General features: G+C 41.3%; 1 protein-coding gene across 2 annotated transcripts in view; it reads left to right on the forward strand.

Annotated features, from left to right (window-relative positions):
* Window positions 1–3,574: 3,574 nt before the first annotated feature.
* The window catches only part of LOC145406097 (aspartyl/asparaginyl beta-hydroxylase-like), a 103,879-nt gene continuing 92,108 nt past the window's right edge, over window positions 3,575–15,345 (forward strand). The window contains exons 1-2 of one of the 2 annotated variants that reach the window (XM_080277295.1): window positions 3,583–3,691; window positions 8,064–8,129. In XM_080277295.1, coding sequence (XP_080133421.1) covers window positions 3,640–3,691; window positions 8,064–8,129 — 118 coding nt within the window. In that variant the 5' untranslated portion in view covers window positions 3,583–3,639. Of the gene's footprint in view, window positions 3,692–8,063; window positions 8,130–15,345 lie in introns of both variants that reach the window. The other variant, XM_080277294.1, reaches the window with a different exon arrangement.

The following is a 15,345-nucleotide window of genomic DNA, read 5'->3' on the forward strand; positions in this document are numbered from 1 at the left end:
TTGTGCAGTGGGTGTATACATAAGTGCACAGTTGGACAGTAACTTAAATGCTTTTCTAGCTTCTCTTTTGATTACATATAGTTTTTTATTTGTTCTTGAGTCCTTCAAGCCTGACAAATCTCATTATTTCAGTTGAATTATATATTTTGCTGTTAACTGAACCCATGAGTCTTGGTCAGTTTGTGAGTTTTCCCAAGTTTTATCTATCATACATCTATATGAAGTCACTGAATGTATAGTGAGGTTGGATGATGAGTAAATGGAAAATGTGAGTGCATTTAGGTACTTGGGTAGTGTGATACAGTTGGGAGTTTGGAGGATGAAGCGCTTGAAAGGGTACAGCAAGGAAGAAAGGTTGCAGTTTCTTTGAAAGCAGTGATAAGAAACAGGGAAGTGGGCATGGAAGTAAAAAAGTCGCTGCATGATAGTTATCTGATACTAACTCTAATGTACGGAAGTGAAGCTTGGACCCTGTTGGAGGGACAGAAGTCAAGAGTGAGAGCAGTGGAAATGAGTTATTTGAGAGGAACATGAGGAGTTACATTGAGAGACAGACTGACTAATGAGGAAGTGACAGAGCGTTGTGGTGTGGATGTGGATGTGATAGAAAGCATTAGGAGAAATACACTGAGGTAGTTTGGCCATGAGGAGAGGATGGAGAGCAAGAGACTAATGAGGAGAGTGTATGTGAGTGAGGTGGAAGGGGGGAGAGGGAGGGGGAGACTGAGGATGAGATGGAGGGATGGAGTGGAGAGGTAGCAATATGAGGAGGGGTGTGTGAGCTCAAGGGAGGGCAGTGAAATGGCAGGGGACAAAGCAACGTGGAGGTGATTTGTTTGTGGCCACCCCTTACGAGATTAAGGTGTCTGGCAATAGACACATAGTACATCTTAAGAAAGGATCCTTGATAACTTTGCTGTTGTTAGACATTTTACACTTTTTTTCTTAGTGCTCCTTCGAACATATGATTATGAGGCTTTAGCATGGCAAGAATGTGAAAAGTCAAGAACAGGGCAGTGACAACAAGACCATTTAGGAAACTGTGTGAAGTGAGTAGAATGGATGGGATAAGAGATACAGTGAGTCGTGAAGAATAAGAAGAAAGAAAGTGTTTACAGTACAATGGAAAAACGTGTGCTTAGTTGGTGTGGCCAGATGAGAATGGACATAGAAAGGGAGGTGAAATAACATAATGTGAGAGTGTGCAGGTGAGAAGAGGCATGACAGGGCAAGAAGGTGGATGAGTAAAGAATGAGCAAGAATTCAGGTTAAAGCAGATGTGAACAGAGTATTGACAGGGACTTGAGTTCCATCCATCCATCCATTGCCAGACGCCATGAATCCCAAACGGGGTGGCCAAGGGCTTAGAGTTAATTGTTTTACAGGGAGGGGCACTAATTCTCCACCAACCCCACTGGACACGTAGGGATGCCAACAGCATCTGGTGTTCCCAGACAGTCACCCATCCAAGTACTAACCAGACCCAACGTTGCTTAATGAAATACAGTATGCACAGAGGAGCTCTTGACAAGGGTTGAGAACCACTTTCTTTACTTCATTGTGGAATGACTACATGATGTGATATGAGAAAGGCATCTATTAGTTAAAAAAGTGCAAATGTTTAGGCTTGTGAGGTGGATTCCACGTGCCTGCTTGGTATATGAATGGTTGTGTAGTTAGTTTCACTGGACATACTGTGCTCCCAAATCTGTACTTCTGGATCCTGAATCACCCCATTTTTAGGTGGGAAAAAGAGTCCGGATGGTGATGATCTTAATTATACTTGTAGGTATTTTGGGGGATTGGGGATATTCATATTGTTTGTAAAGGCTCAAACATGCTTGCATGCATCGACCTTGGTCACCCAATAGTGGCTGTCCATGCTGCTTGATCTCTGGCAGCTTCCATATTCAGTTCCTCATCCCTGAGGTCACGCTCTGTGACCTCATCCGACGTCTTTTTTGGTCTGCCTCACCCTAGTTCTTAAGCCTAGTCATGAGTATAGTACATATTATACTTTATTTTCCCTACCATGGGCACCTGCCATGTGACCCAGTTACAGGGAGGAGTGTGATGCACATTCCTTTGGAAGCAGACACAGGAAGTTGCCTCACCATACTTGCATCATTGGGTATATGCAAGCAAGACTTGGAGTTGTGAGGGCCATGGGCAGACAGCTGCTGAAGGCCTCTGCCTCATTTTTGTTCATTGTGCTACATATGTATGAGTGAAATATAAATCAAGTATAGTATACTATATATATATATATATATATATATATATATATATATATATATGAACAGGATAATTACCTATATTTATACCAGTCCACCAAACCTAGAGTTAATGAAAGAGAAAATACAGAAAAGTTGCCAGCAGGCTAAAAACAAAAGCTGAGCAATCAGAGAATAATAATGAATGAAAAGAGAATTAGGTACCTTCAAGGCAAGTTACAAAAATGAGGAAGGAAACTTGCCAGGAAGTTCAATTCTAGCTGATTACCAGTCATCAAAGACTGGCTGAGAAATAAGTAACTTGGTTGTTAATTCACTGCTACAGAATTACAGTGAATAGTACATGTATGTTACAACAGTAAAAAAAAAAAAAAATTTAAAAAGTGTGAAATACTGTAGTGGATATGCTAATTTCTTACATGCTCTTATGATATCCAATATTTGAAAACCTGTGAAATAACATGCTTAAGACTACAGGTTTGAAGATTGTGCTGGTGGAATGTAACAGGTTGGTGCTTGTCTGATCCAGTCGAAGCTGAATTATTATAGACTGGAGGGACAGCTGGACGTGATAACGACATCCCAGTTGGGGTTAGACACAGCCTACGGGTAGTTGTTGGTAACTGCAGTGGTGAAAGGGAATAACACAATACATAGCAGAAGGCTGACTGCAGCCAAAACAGTAGTTTATATCAAACATGACTTTGATCCATTTCAAAACGAAAAACTCATTTTATTCCTGTAATTTCATTGACCTTTCTATTGCGAAGACATAAGCTTATATTCTGTGTAGGGAAGAGGATGAAAAACATCACAAAGGAGACGACATGACCCTTGTGAATTAGATCTTGATTATAATATAAATATTTTTAACGATTAACTGGGCAGTCTTTATATAGCAGCACTGTACTGTATTTGAATTACCCCGCCTAATTTCCTGCAATTCTGCCAAAGCTTGGTAGGAAAAACTCTTATTATAATACAAAAACGTATTGATTATTTTATATACCAAAACATCCTAGTACATAGTTTTCATCCATGTTTTATAACATAAAATGTTCTTTGTAAAACTTTTAATCTTATTTGGAAACTCTTTCGAAATATTTTTATCATATCTGGTATAACTGGCACACATCATCGCTGACGGGGATGCTCAGCTGATGGTGCTGTATGCATAATATAACTTAACTATTATGAAGCGATGTAGAAAGCTATGTCATTATATCATTACCAATAGTATAGCATGTTTTAATAAGAAAATACGTTGCTTGTAGTTTGTAACTGTAGAATGAGAGCCTCGCATGACAAGTCCTTTTGTTTTGATCAGTCCACTCTGGTGTGTCTGGGAGGAGGGGTGTGTTGTGCTGGTGCTCTCTATTCCCACTGGATCTCGCACAAATTCACGATGTCAGGCGATTTGCAAACAAGAAAACGAAAAGGGAAGGGAAAGAAGAAAGGTGAGTACTTGTAGCTTGATCATTAGTGCTTGAACGAGGGTATCTGTTCCAGGATATACGAAAGAATGCTTCCGAACAGAGTATACATTGAGCAGGTCGTAAACTGTGCAGCTATTGTTTATTTAATGGCACTGGCAACCAGGAGTTTCCCTTTACATGTATATTGTTGTATCATGTATTGAAACTGTCGGACTACAGCTGGATTTTTTGGTAATTTATGCAGGATGCTGTTCTTTGACAACTGTGTGGTGTGTGATTGTGACCGGTTAGTGATTAGGGTAGTTCCTTGCAGGGGGCATTATAAGCTACTACTTGAAATGGAAATTGCAGTGGTAGAGTAGGCCGGATTCAGTGACAGTGCGGTAGATCAGCAAGATTATTCCTACTCATGGCCGAAATGAAATGCAAGTCTACTGGTACTTGTACTTTTCTGAAATGCAGCAAAGTGGGCGGTTATGATTTTATGATTTCTACCGGTACTTAACATCAAAGTCAAGTGTGTAATACGACTGTAATATACTGTTTGTGCATTGTTCTGCCCATGACTTAGGGTTTTCAGATCAATCAAATTTTCATATGAAATGTTTTTTAATTGCTGTTAGTGATCGTTTCAAATAGAGTAGGCTACAAAGTAATCTTTATTTGTAACTTGGATATTATGTTTTTATTAGGTTTGGTACACAGTGCAAGTTACCTCCATTGATTGTGTCTATAAATGTTTATGCAGCAGTCTAACTTACATTGAGTAATCATCTAAAGAAACTTAGAAGACTTGATGTTAATTTTGTCATAGAGACCCCTCAGATTTTCAAAAAAGCTTGTTGAATTTGCACTCCAGACCTTAAATGGGGGTCACCTCTCACTTTCCTTGCTCCACCTCTCAGTACGTTAATCAGGTCATGGTTCATAGGGGACAGGACTTTGTAATATGCATCCCAGAATCTTAGTCAGTAGCAAATGAACTAACTCCTATTACAGTTATGCTCAATAAGTTGCCTTGTAAAGGAGTTTTACCCAAAGGCAGGAAATATGCAGTAGTTACAACAGTACATTACCGTATATACCGGTACAAGGGAGATAAAAGATTTGAAAATATCAGATCATTTATCATTAATCTCTCAGGCAACAAATGAAAATATTGTTGAAAATTGTGAGCCACTATTACATTGTACTGTAGTAAGAGAAATGTGTAGTAATGATGAATAACTGTCATCATCGAGTTGTTGCAGGGAGATCATGTCTAAACAGGTCTACCAAAATTTCATGAAGAGTGCACAGTATGTTTAATAAGAGTGAAGCATTTTGATATCAGGCATTTGAATAATTTAGATTTAAAAATTAAAAAAAATGCTTCTGACTCTTCCACATGACAGATTGTTAAGCGAAGTAAACAGTATATGTACCAGGTATTCTGTAGATGTATTAAAGGTTTTTAGGGAGACAGAAAGCAGTGTGCTCTTGTAAATAGAGTTAAATTGAAAAAAGGGACAGATAAGTGGTGTACAGCAGGGGTTGGTCCATGGGCCAGTTCTTTTTATAGTATTTCTTAGTGACTTACCAAGTAATGTTCATTCAGACTGTAATTTGGTCATGAGTGACACCAAGATTTACAAGGCAAAAGAGGCAAAAACATTGCAAGAAGATGATTATGCTGTGATTAGTGAATTCTTCCTATCCATCTATAGCCAGATGCCATAATCCTGCAAGGGGTGGCTGTTTGTCTTTGAGTTGTTTAATGGGGAGGGGCACTAACTCTCTGCCAGTCCTCTTGTTGACACGAAGGGAACACGTGGGTTGGTTATATGGTTACCACCCAGCATTGTAAATGGTTTCCTGGCATACAGGAAACCATTAGACTTGTCACTCAACAAAAAATCACCTGAAAAGAAAAGAAGAGTAATAAAAAGTGATAGGAAAGAAAGGAGAAACAGGAAGAGAGGAGGGCAGACACAGAAAAAGAATGATAAAGGTGAAGGAAGAAGTAGGCAGCACTACATCAAGTGAGTGGATGATGGAAAATTAAATATAATAGTGAAAAAATGTAAAGTACTGTAATTCACTAAAGATATGGGAACAGTCAGCAGCATTAGAGGATGTGTGAGATGAGTTTAGAAAATGTTAGCAGGGAAAAGGACTAGGGAGTTTTAATGACAAGTACCATAATGTGAACAGATCACATTTCAGAAGTCATAAGAAAATCCAGCAGTGTTAGGGATGATGAAGTAATTTGGTTACATGTGCCTGGGTGCATGTCATATACAGTTCATTAGTTATGTACTGTATGACCATAGCCTGCAGTCATTGTCAACATACCGGTACCATAAAAGATGTAGAGGCTGTTGAGGAAATACAGAGAAGTGCTACAAAATTCATCTCGAAGTTAAGAAGTACCGGTATCTCATTTGAGAAACACTAAGTACCGGTAACTAAAGTTAACCACATTGGAACTTGGAAGGACGAGGAGACTTACTGGTAATTTAAACTTACAAAATATTGCATAGAGTAGATGATGATGATGATGACAGCACAGAATTTTTGTTTAATGAAATACGGTTGACTGAAGACCATCCATCATCCAATCCTACGTTGCCCCATGAGGAGTGTAGGAGCCCGGGGCTAGGCAAGTTGGTCCAGACATTTAAGATGAGAGCCACCAGCCTCACTCATCCCTGAGTGGCATTACATGAGCAGTAAACCCCAACCACTCCTTGGATATAAACCTTCACCGGCTCAATCCGATTGGAGTGCCGTAATTACCCACTAAACCACCAGGCACCAAAATTTGGTCATATGGTTACCACCCAGTGTAGTAAATGGTTTCCTGGTGTACAGGAAACCATATGGCTTGTCACTCAGTGTAGTGTCACCCACAGGCAGAAGGAAGAGACCAAGTAACAAGAAAATTTATAAGAAGTGGTGTACAGAAATGTAAGAAAACGTTTCTTTTCAGAGTAGTCGACACTGGGAATAAAGTACAGTAGGAAATACAGTAATGCTTCTGTGCATCCACTTACATTATAGGGTTATATGCTTAGTGTATTGAATTCAGATATATATTGAATTCAGAGTCTTGATGTATTTAATATCTGTGAAGTAACTACTGATATTTAGCAGTAGTGTTTTCAAAAAAGGTTCTTTTTGAGCTTTCTCTGACATTCATGTTCTGACCTTAAGAGCAGACTTGACCTCGTAATACCATACATACTGGTACGTTAGCGTGTACTGTATTTAAATTGGTATAGTATATTGGTAGTATAATATGTAGTGGGTATTGACATAGAAGTTACATGGACTGTTTTGATACCAGTACCGATACTGTACGTTACCAGCAAATTTCCTCATACTGCTTGGGTGAAAACGCAGGAACGTACAGGCATTTACTGTAGGCTAAATTCTTTGTGTATAAGGCCTGTCTTCACTTGCATGCTTTTATCCATAAGGCCTAAAATATTTTGCTTTATTTTTTTCTGCTAATGTTATATAGGTCATACAGTAGTGGCTTTAATAAATAATGCATTGTTTAGAATCATCACCTTTAAAATGTTTACCCACAAATGTGTGTCAGTTTGAGTGAATGAAACTCTGGCACAGTATACTTTTCTGTGGGATGAGTTATCCATTTACATGACACTGCTTTGAAAGTTTTAAGAGATGATGTGTAGGTGCATAGAAATGCAGTACAGTACAGTATTGGGCTTGGCTTCTATGAGAGGAAATTCATCCATACAATAGACAGCAGTAGTTTTGTAAACTAAAAGTGTTGTAGCAAATACCATACTGTTGTTTGTTGGTAGGCCTGTCTTATGCTTTTGTACAATCAGGGATGAAAGTTTGCCTCTTATTTCACTGCATATACTTTACATTTGAGTAGACTACGTCTGCTTTCTCACTGATGCATCATATTGGAGAGAATCATCTTTGGGCAGAGAACGTCCAAGCCTCTCTCATCTTTGGAATACAGTATTAACCAGCAGAGGAAAGAAAATAGAAGAGGTGAAATATTTGGCTAACTTTTGTTTCTGGCTGTACACTTTGAGCCATGATTTCTGCTCAGCCTTGAATCCTCTCTCCAAGTGGAGGGAATTAATAACCAGGAAATCTCACTGAACAGAGGTCTGTTGTCCAGTGTTAAGGTGGCAGTTGGAGGTTTTGCTACACAGCCTAAGGAACAACAGGTGATGACATGAGTATTTTATCAGTCTAAAACAGCAAGCTACCAACAATATGGCTAGTGTTCATTTAGTGTCAAACCCTGGCTGCAACTTCCCTTTCAGCCAAGGACAGAGGTATAGGCTGGGCAGAAATTGACTCATGAATATACCAGTGACGTTTAATTTGGGGAGTGAGTAACTGACTGTGTGGTGGTGATGAGGTCCCCCACAGGTGCTGGTGGCGCAGGACAGTGAGCAGGAGGCGCCGGCACACAGAGTCGTAGCATGTAAGCTCAACAAAGCAATGCACCTTCTCTTAGTGTGTCCTGAAATTGCACTACCTGACACAGCCTTTCAAATGGAAATAATGTTTATAGGTGAACTTTTTTTTTTTTTTTTTTGTGAAGTTCAGAACAGTATATGCTATATTTATTCAGCTGATAATTGATTGCTGGAGAAAATACTGCTGAGAAGGTTGTGTCATTTTCCCATCCACAAGTAACCAAAATAATTTAGCACTGCTGTAGTGTGACTTTTGAGTGCAGTGATTAATCATGATTGCTGTTGGATGCATCTGAATTGATACTAATTGATTCATTAACCTGCCCCATCCTGACGTTTTCTGGGCAGTGGTACCCCCCAGTCCCAACATTTTTGGACTTTTTTTTTTTTTTTTTTTATCAAACATCCGCTTTTGGTGAGAAACATCGAAAATTCATAGAGAAATTGCTCACCTGAGGTTTAAAATACTCGATCCAGATAGGAGTACTTCCTTACCTTATAGGGTTTTCTATCAGGCTGGCTGCAAAGAAAACGAGTTCTATGGGAGGATAACTATTCTACACCACTCATAAACGGTATTTATTTATTTGGTACGAATTTATATGTAGTACGAGAGTATTTTGGTTTTCAAACGGTAATATAGGCATTATAAGCATTGTTTCACTCACTAACTCATCACCATTCCTGACCTGTTTTTGCCACATTACCTGATCATCATTTCTGACTGTTTCTTCCTCTAATGTTTGTCCTCCACATTGTCATCGATTGGGGAATCACTCTGGCCCTGAATTTCGTACCGTGGCATGACATGGCTTTACTGGCCAGGTCACTGATAACAGGTGAATTGCTGAGAAAAGGTCATGTGGGGGGGGGAGGAGGTCATGCTGGGTAAGTCATTGTCCCTGCCTGGCATCTTGTAGAGGAAGGTGTCGTGTGTATACATACCAAAAATCATTCAAAAATTGTGCAAATTAGAGACCTTGCAATTGATTCGCGTTAATTTATGTCTCCGGGATATGAGTGCACATCATGTGAGGACGTGAATTCACGTCTCCGGGATGGGGCGGGTTAAGCTAAAATACAGCGATCCCTTGGATCGCACACTTGGTTATAGTGGTGTTTGTTGTTACTGCAGGATGAAAATCTGCACTCCTGTCATTATTGCATATTTTTTGGCCATAAAACACCTGAGCTGGTTTCTGTTGACAATGATGGTACAGTACCTGTGGTTTTTGATGGCTTTGAGGGGCTCAAGGATGAGGCTCTACTTGAGTTAATCCCAGGTGGTGGAAACCTCTCTCTCTTTCCACCCCCTAGCCTCAAAACCCTTTACCTCAATCCCATGACAGGTCTCTGTCTTTCCGTGGTACGTGTTTCTTTCTTATTGTGCCCTTTTCATCACTTTCTATTAACCTAACCCTGCCTGTGTGTGTTTCTGATACTTACCATAACAGTTTATATGCATTTAGTGAGTATAAATTGTTGTAAAAGGAAAAATTTGGGTTTTCAATGGGGGAGGCTGGCACCAATAGGGGTAAATTCTGTAGGATCTCTGCTTTTGTTGTTATGCAACTTAGTTATCATGCACTAGGCTAGGTACCAGTTAAGCATGATAACCAAGGGAGCACAGTACTGTACTTTGGCTCAGTTTTTGCATTCTTAGTCAAATCTGAGTGGCTAGATTTTTTTCTTAATTATCAGATTATGTAAAACAAAGCCTGACCCTGAGTTCTGGCAATTTAGATGGTCATCAGCCTTAGTTTGTCAGAGTTGCAAAGACTTCACAGTACTTATAAAGAACATCAGATTCAGTTGTTGACCTAGTCACTCCAAGATGTTTCCAGAAAGGCGATTAAAATTTTCAGAAAGTTGGAAGAGTCTTGTGTCTAGCTATAGACAAATACCTTCATCCCAGAAGTGTGGCCACAAACAAATATGAATAAAAAGACATCACAATGTCTCTGCCTGATGGTGGAGGACAAGGTGACACGAGGTGATTGGTTTTTGGCCACCTCCTCTGCGATGAAGGTACAGTATCTGACTGTACTGTAGATAGATAAGAAAGATACTAATGGAGGGGCTTAATCTCATCTCTCCGAGGGGTGACTCCCAAGCAGAATAATGCCTGTATTGTATGGTGTTAGAATAATATACAAAGTATGTCCTTTGGTTGAAGGGGTTAAGCCCTTGAATCTGGTCATATATATATATATATATATATATATATATATATATATTTATTTATTTTTGGATTATTCATACTACCACCAGCCATTTATATTCATCCTAAGGGAGCTAACAGTGCAGTACATCAGTAAAGTAGGGATTGATGAAGGCTGTATCTAGCTCCTTCAGTTTGAGAAGTTTGTTATGCAGTAAGGTGAATCAGATCATCTGGGGAGAAAAGGGGAGACAAAAACATACAAGCAACCAGAAAGCACTCAGAGAGCACATACCTCTGCCAATGCCAGATCCGAATCCCTTCCAGAAATTAATCAGTTCTTTCTTGGCCCATGGCCCACCCTTCCACAGAATTTCATTGAAATTCATTGAGAACTTATATTGTATGGGATACATAGAATCCAGACCCACCCCCAAATTTAATGAATTCTTTCTTGGCCCATGGCCCACCCTTCCAAAAAGTTTCACTGAAATTCATTGAGAACTTTTGACGGTATTGTGTGGACAAACAAACAGAAGTCAAAACAGGTGAGTAGATTACCTCCTCCAGCTTCATTGGCAGAGGTAAAAAAAAAAAAAAAAAAAAAAAGGCAAATAAAGTGAAGTTGATATTTCATCACGGTAATATAATGACAAAAGGAGTGTCTTGCGTGCTGCTATTAAAAGTACATGCCATTGTGTAGCTGTTTGTGAATGGATGTCAACCTTGTTAGATAATCTTTGTGGAGGATGCAGACTGAATTTTGGACAGATTTGTCTGATTTTTTTTTTTTTTTTTTCCCCCCCATATAAATGGAAATAGGAAAAGTGTATGGTAGGATACTTATTGACAGAGTTAGAGAAAGAACAGAGAAATTAGTTGGAGAAGAACAGGGAGGCTTTAGGAAGGGAAGAGGTTGTGTAGATCAGATATTCATTCTTAGATCTTTAGTGGAAAAGTTTCTAGAGAAGGGAAAGAAGTTGTATGCGGCTTTCATGGATTTGGAGAAAGCATATGACAGGGTGGATAGACAAGGATTGTGGAAAGTGTTAAGAATATATGGAGTAGATGGGAAGTTGTTGAATGCTGTGAAGAGTATGTACGATGGTGCGAAGGCTGCAGTGCGTGTGGATGGTGAACTAAGTGAATTTTTCTCTTTGAAAGTTGGGTTGAAACGGGGATGTGTCATGGCTCCATGGTTGTTCAATTTGTACATGGATGGGGTAATAAAAGAGGTACAAGGTAGGGTAGTGGATGTTGGAGTGTCTCTGGTGAGAGAGGATAGTGTTTGGAAACTCCCTGTACTGTTGTTTGCAGATGATACTGTGTTGTTGAGTGAAGACGAGGGGGAGCTGCAAGGCTTGGTGGATGAGTTTGGGAGAGTGTGTATATAACGGAATCTAAAGGTGAATGTAGGGAAGAGTAAAGTGATGGTCTTTGAGAGAGGTGAAGTCAGTGAATGTACAGCGAGGTTGGATGGTGAGGAATTGGAAAATGTGAGTACGTTTAAGTACTTGGGTAGTGTGATGAGTAAGGATGGAGGTTTGGAGGGTGAAGCGCTTGAAAGGGTACAGCAGGGAAGAAAGGTTGCTGGTTCTTTGAAAACAGTGATAAGAAACAGGGAAGTGAGCATGGAAGTGAAAAAGTTACTAGATGACAGTATTGTGATACCAACTCTAACGTACGGAAGTGAAGCTTGGACGTTGTTGGAAGGCAAGTCAAGAGTGAGAGCAATGGAAATGAGTTATTTAAGAGGAGCCTGTGGAATCACATGGAGAGACAGGGTGACGAATGAGGATATAAAGGAGCGTTGTGGTGTTGATGTGGATGTGATAGGAAGCGTTATGAGGAACACACTGAAGTGGTTTGGCCATGTGGAGAGGATGGAGGGTGAAAGACTGACGAAGAGAGTGTATGTGAGTGAGGTGGAGGGGGGAAGAGGGAGGGGGAGGCCGAGGATGAGATGGAGGGATGGGGTGGAGAGGTATATGAGAGAGGGGGGTGTGAGTTGGGAGCAGGGCAGTGAAATGGCGGGGGACAGGGCGACTTGGAGGCGATTTGTTTGTGGCCACCCCAAACGGGATTGAGGCGTCTGGCAATAGATAGATAGATAGATAAATGTTGTAGCTCTAAGTTAGCTGTTGGTAATTTGTGACAGAACTGTTCATGAAGGCAGATGTTTTCCTTCACTGCCAAACTGCTGTTTCTACATACCGGTATATGGTTAGCCATATTTTGTGCTATAGACAAAGCATTTTAGTAAGAAGAATGCGTAACCCTTTAGGCCTTTTTTGGGGTGGGGCGGGGGGCAATCATTATTATATATATATATATATATATATATATATATATATATATATATATATATATATATATATATATATATATTTTTAAGGTGATGGAAACCTGTACTCTCAGAAAGAGTCAATCGATATAACACTCAAGAGGGGAGGCAGCCAGTCATGGATTTTATGCTGGCCACTCCCAGACGATTTTATTCTGGTAAGGAAAATCTGGGCCTTTGCCTTGTAAAGGATTATGTAACATTTGATGGGCCACATAACAGGTCGTGTGAGAACAGTAACTGGTAGCTGCCAGTGAGCTGCTATCAGAGGAATGGCCTTCAGGTCTCCATGGGCCTAAGTACTGCAGTTCTTATGTAAGCATTCTGGCCCCAACCTGCACACTCAGTCTGCAACCCTAGGTCAAGTGTAGTCGTGTAGTCTATCAGTGCGTCATCGACCCTACCAGACTGCCACCCTGTCTAGTATGTGTCTACCCAATCCCACCCCTCCAACCTTGCCTTACTTTCTTCCTGCCTGCCTGCTTACCCTTCTTATCTCTACCTTACCCACCAGCCTACCTGTCCAACCCCGCCCCCACCAAGTTCCCTACCATACCCCACTCCCACCAGCTTGCCTACCATACCCCACCCCTACCAGCTTGCTTACCCTACCCGTCCCTCCCTGACCCTACCCTACCCCACCCCTACCAGCCAGCCTACTCTACCCATCCCCACCCTGCCATACCCCCACCAGTCTTCCTATCCAACCCCCGCCAGCATAGTTACCAACCCTATCCTACCCACCAGCCTTCCTACCCTACCCGCACAAACCTACCTACCCAGCCCAACCCCCACCCTCGTACTTACCCTCCCGTCAGCACTCCTCCCTCCCCTCCCCGCACAGTTCCTCCCTACCCTACCCTCACCTCTCCTCCCTACCCCCAACCCCTATCCATACCAGGCGACCCACCCACCCTAGCCTAGTGTACTGCCCCAACACAACCGTCGGGCCAGAAAGATGGGTGTTATGTAAGACACTTGCTTTGCCGGGAGACGCGACACCCGGTAACACTGCTGCTCATTGCCAGCTCTTGCCGGTGTAGTGGGAAATTCTGACTCCCTAAAAATCTTGACTCCTTGCGTTCCACCGGTAGGAAACCCACCACTGAGTCCCCCCCCCCTCCCCCCAAATGCCGTCTCAGCTGTGCATTTTTTTGGGTGGGGTGGGGGTATGGCTGTTCGGTTTCCATTTTACCTGACTAAACAGGACAATTCCAACATGAACTGTAAGTCTTCGTTGTATGCAGTTCAGTGACCCTTGCTGATGACAGTTATGAGATATGGGGAATGAGTTTACTGATAGTCGAATCAACCCACCTCAAACAACTTTGTCATTAACTAAGTTCAAAAGGATGAAGAATCTACGTCAGGTAACCGCTGTTGGCACCTGGTATTAGTGTGCAGCCACACTTACCTGAAACATGATTGACAAGATGCAACGAAGGACCGGGTTAAAGCCACAGCAATATCCAAGACTGAACGTTGGACGGGCCCCTGAGCCTCATTTCCTCTAGCAACATGTTTGCAGTAAGTGTGGCCGCGTCCTTAGAGATACATTGTTGACACTGGTCTTTGGATACGTTGATGCATGTCGGTTTTTACATTATTTGTGTTGGTAGCTCTGGAAAGTCTCATTCAGCTTGATGTTTTTCGAATTGGTAGGGTTAGATGTAGATTTAAAACAACACCTTTAATACGAGGGGCCTTTCTTGAGTTAAGCAAAATCGTCGTGTAGCAGTAGTAAACTAGAAAGGACGCCAGCGGGCTTCAAGTGGTTAGGGGATTAAATTTTACGATCGTTGGGGTGTGGGAGAGGAGGGACGTATGGTTGAAACTTGGCCTTCACGCGCCATCTTCGTACACCCAGGCATGTTTGGACTTCACTCCTCAGTTTTAACCCCTTCAGCCCGTGTGTGTGTGTATTATCGCTGTTGCCACCTAACATTCATATTTGACAGGATTGTTACCCTCTCAACCCAGACTGTTTTATTTATTATTTGCTTTCATTCCGTTGCTACTGAACCATTTTAAATAGGCTTTTAGAGTCACCTAGTAATAAAGGGGTCAGTGTAGCCTGCATCTAACTTCTCCCAGTGCAAAATGTCTATATCAAGATCAAGAAAAGCGTCTGGAGACTTTAAGAATAAAACTCGAATGAGGTCTTGGGGCTGAAGGGATTAACGAATTTATTGTGAATGATAGAATTGTAAGTATTATTTCTTGCTTTCTTCCGGCCATTTTATTTAGGAAAGTTCTCTGACTCTCGCGGTGAGTTTGTGAATGTTGTCAGACCCCCACAGATAAAGATGAATAAATAAACAATGTATCTTACGCAAAATAAAATCGTTCGTAGAGAGCAAGCATCAAATACAAAATGTTATGGGATCTGGTGACGTGATTTTAACTTTGTTCTTATGAAATCCAGGCGAATTTACGTGCATTAGGTGACTCCTCAAGGTAGGGAGGTTAATTATAGCGTTCATTTGATCCCTTCACAGCCTGACTTAAGCTTCTTGTAATGGGTATAATCGTCTGAGAGTAGCAACAATAAACTACCGGTACGTCATTGGAGCGAAGAGGCGTAGGGAAACTCTGGTAATTACAGGGTTGATGACATGGTGAGGGGTGTGGTAGGGGATTTTGGGGGTGTGGTAGGGGTAGGAGGGGGTTTAGGGGTGTGGGATGGGGGGATGGATGTGAGATGGGGGATGTGGGA

This window comes from Coenobita brevimanus, chromosome 69 (assembly GCF_032717465.1).
Source record: "Coenobita brevimanus isolate Jiangsu-jjx chromosome 69, ASM3271746v2, whole genome shotgun sequence".
Classification (NCBI taxonomy): domain Eukaryota; kingdom Metazoa; phylum Arthropoda; class Malacostraca; order Decapoda; family Coenobitidae; genus Coenobita; species Coenobita brevimanus.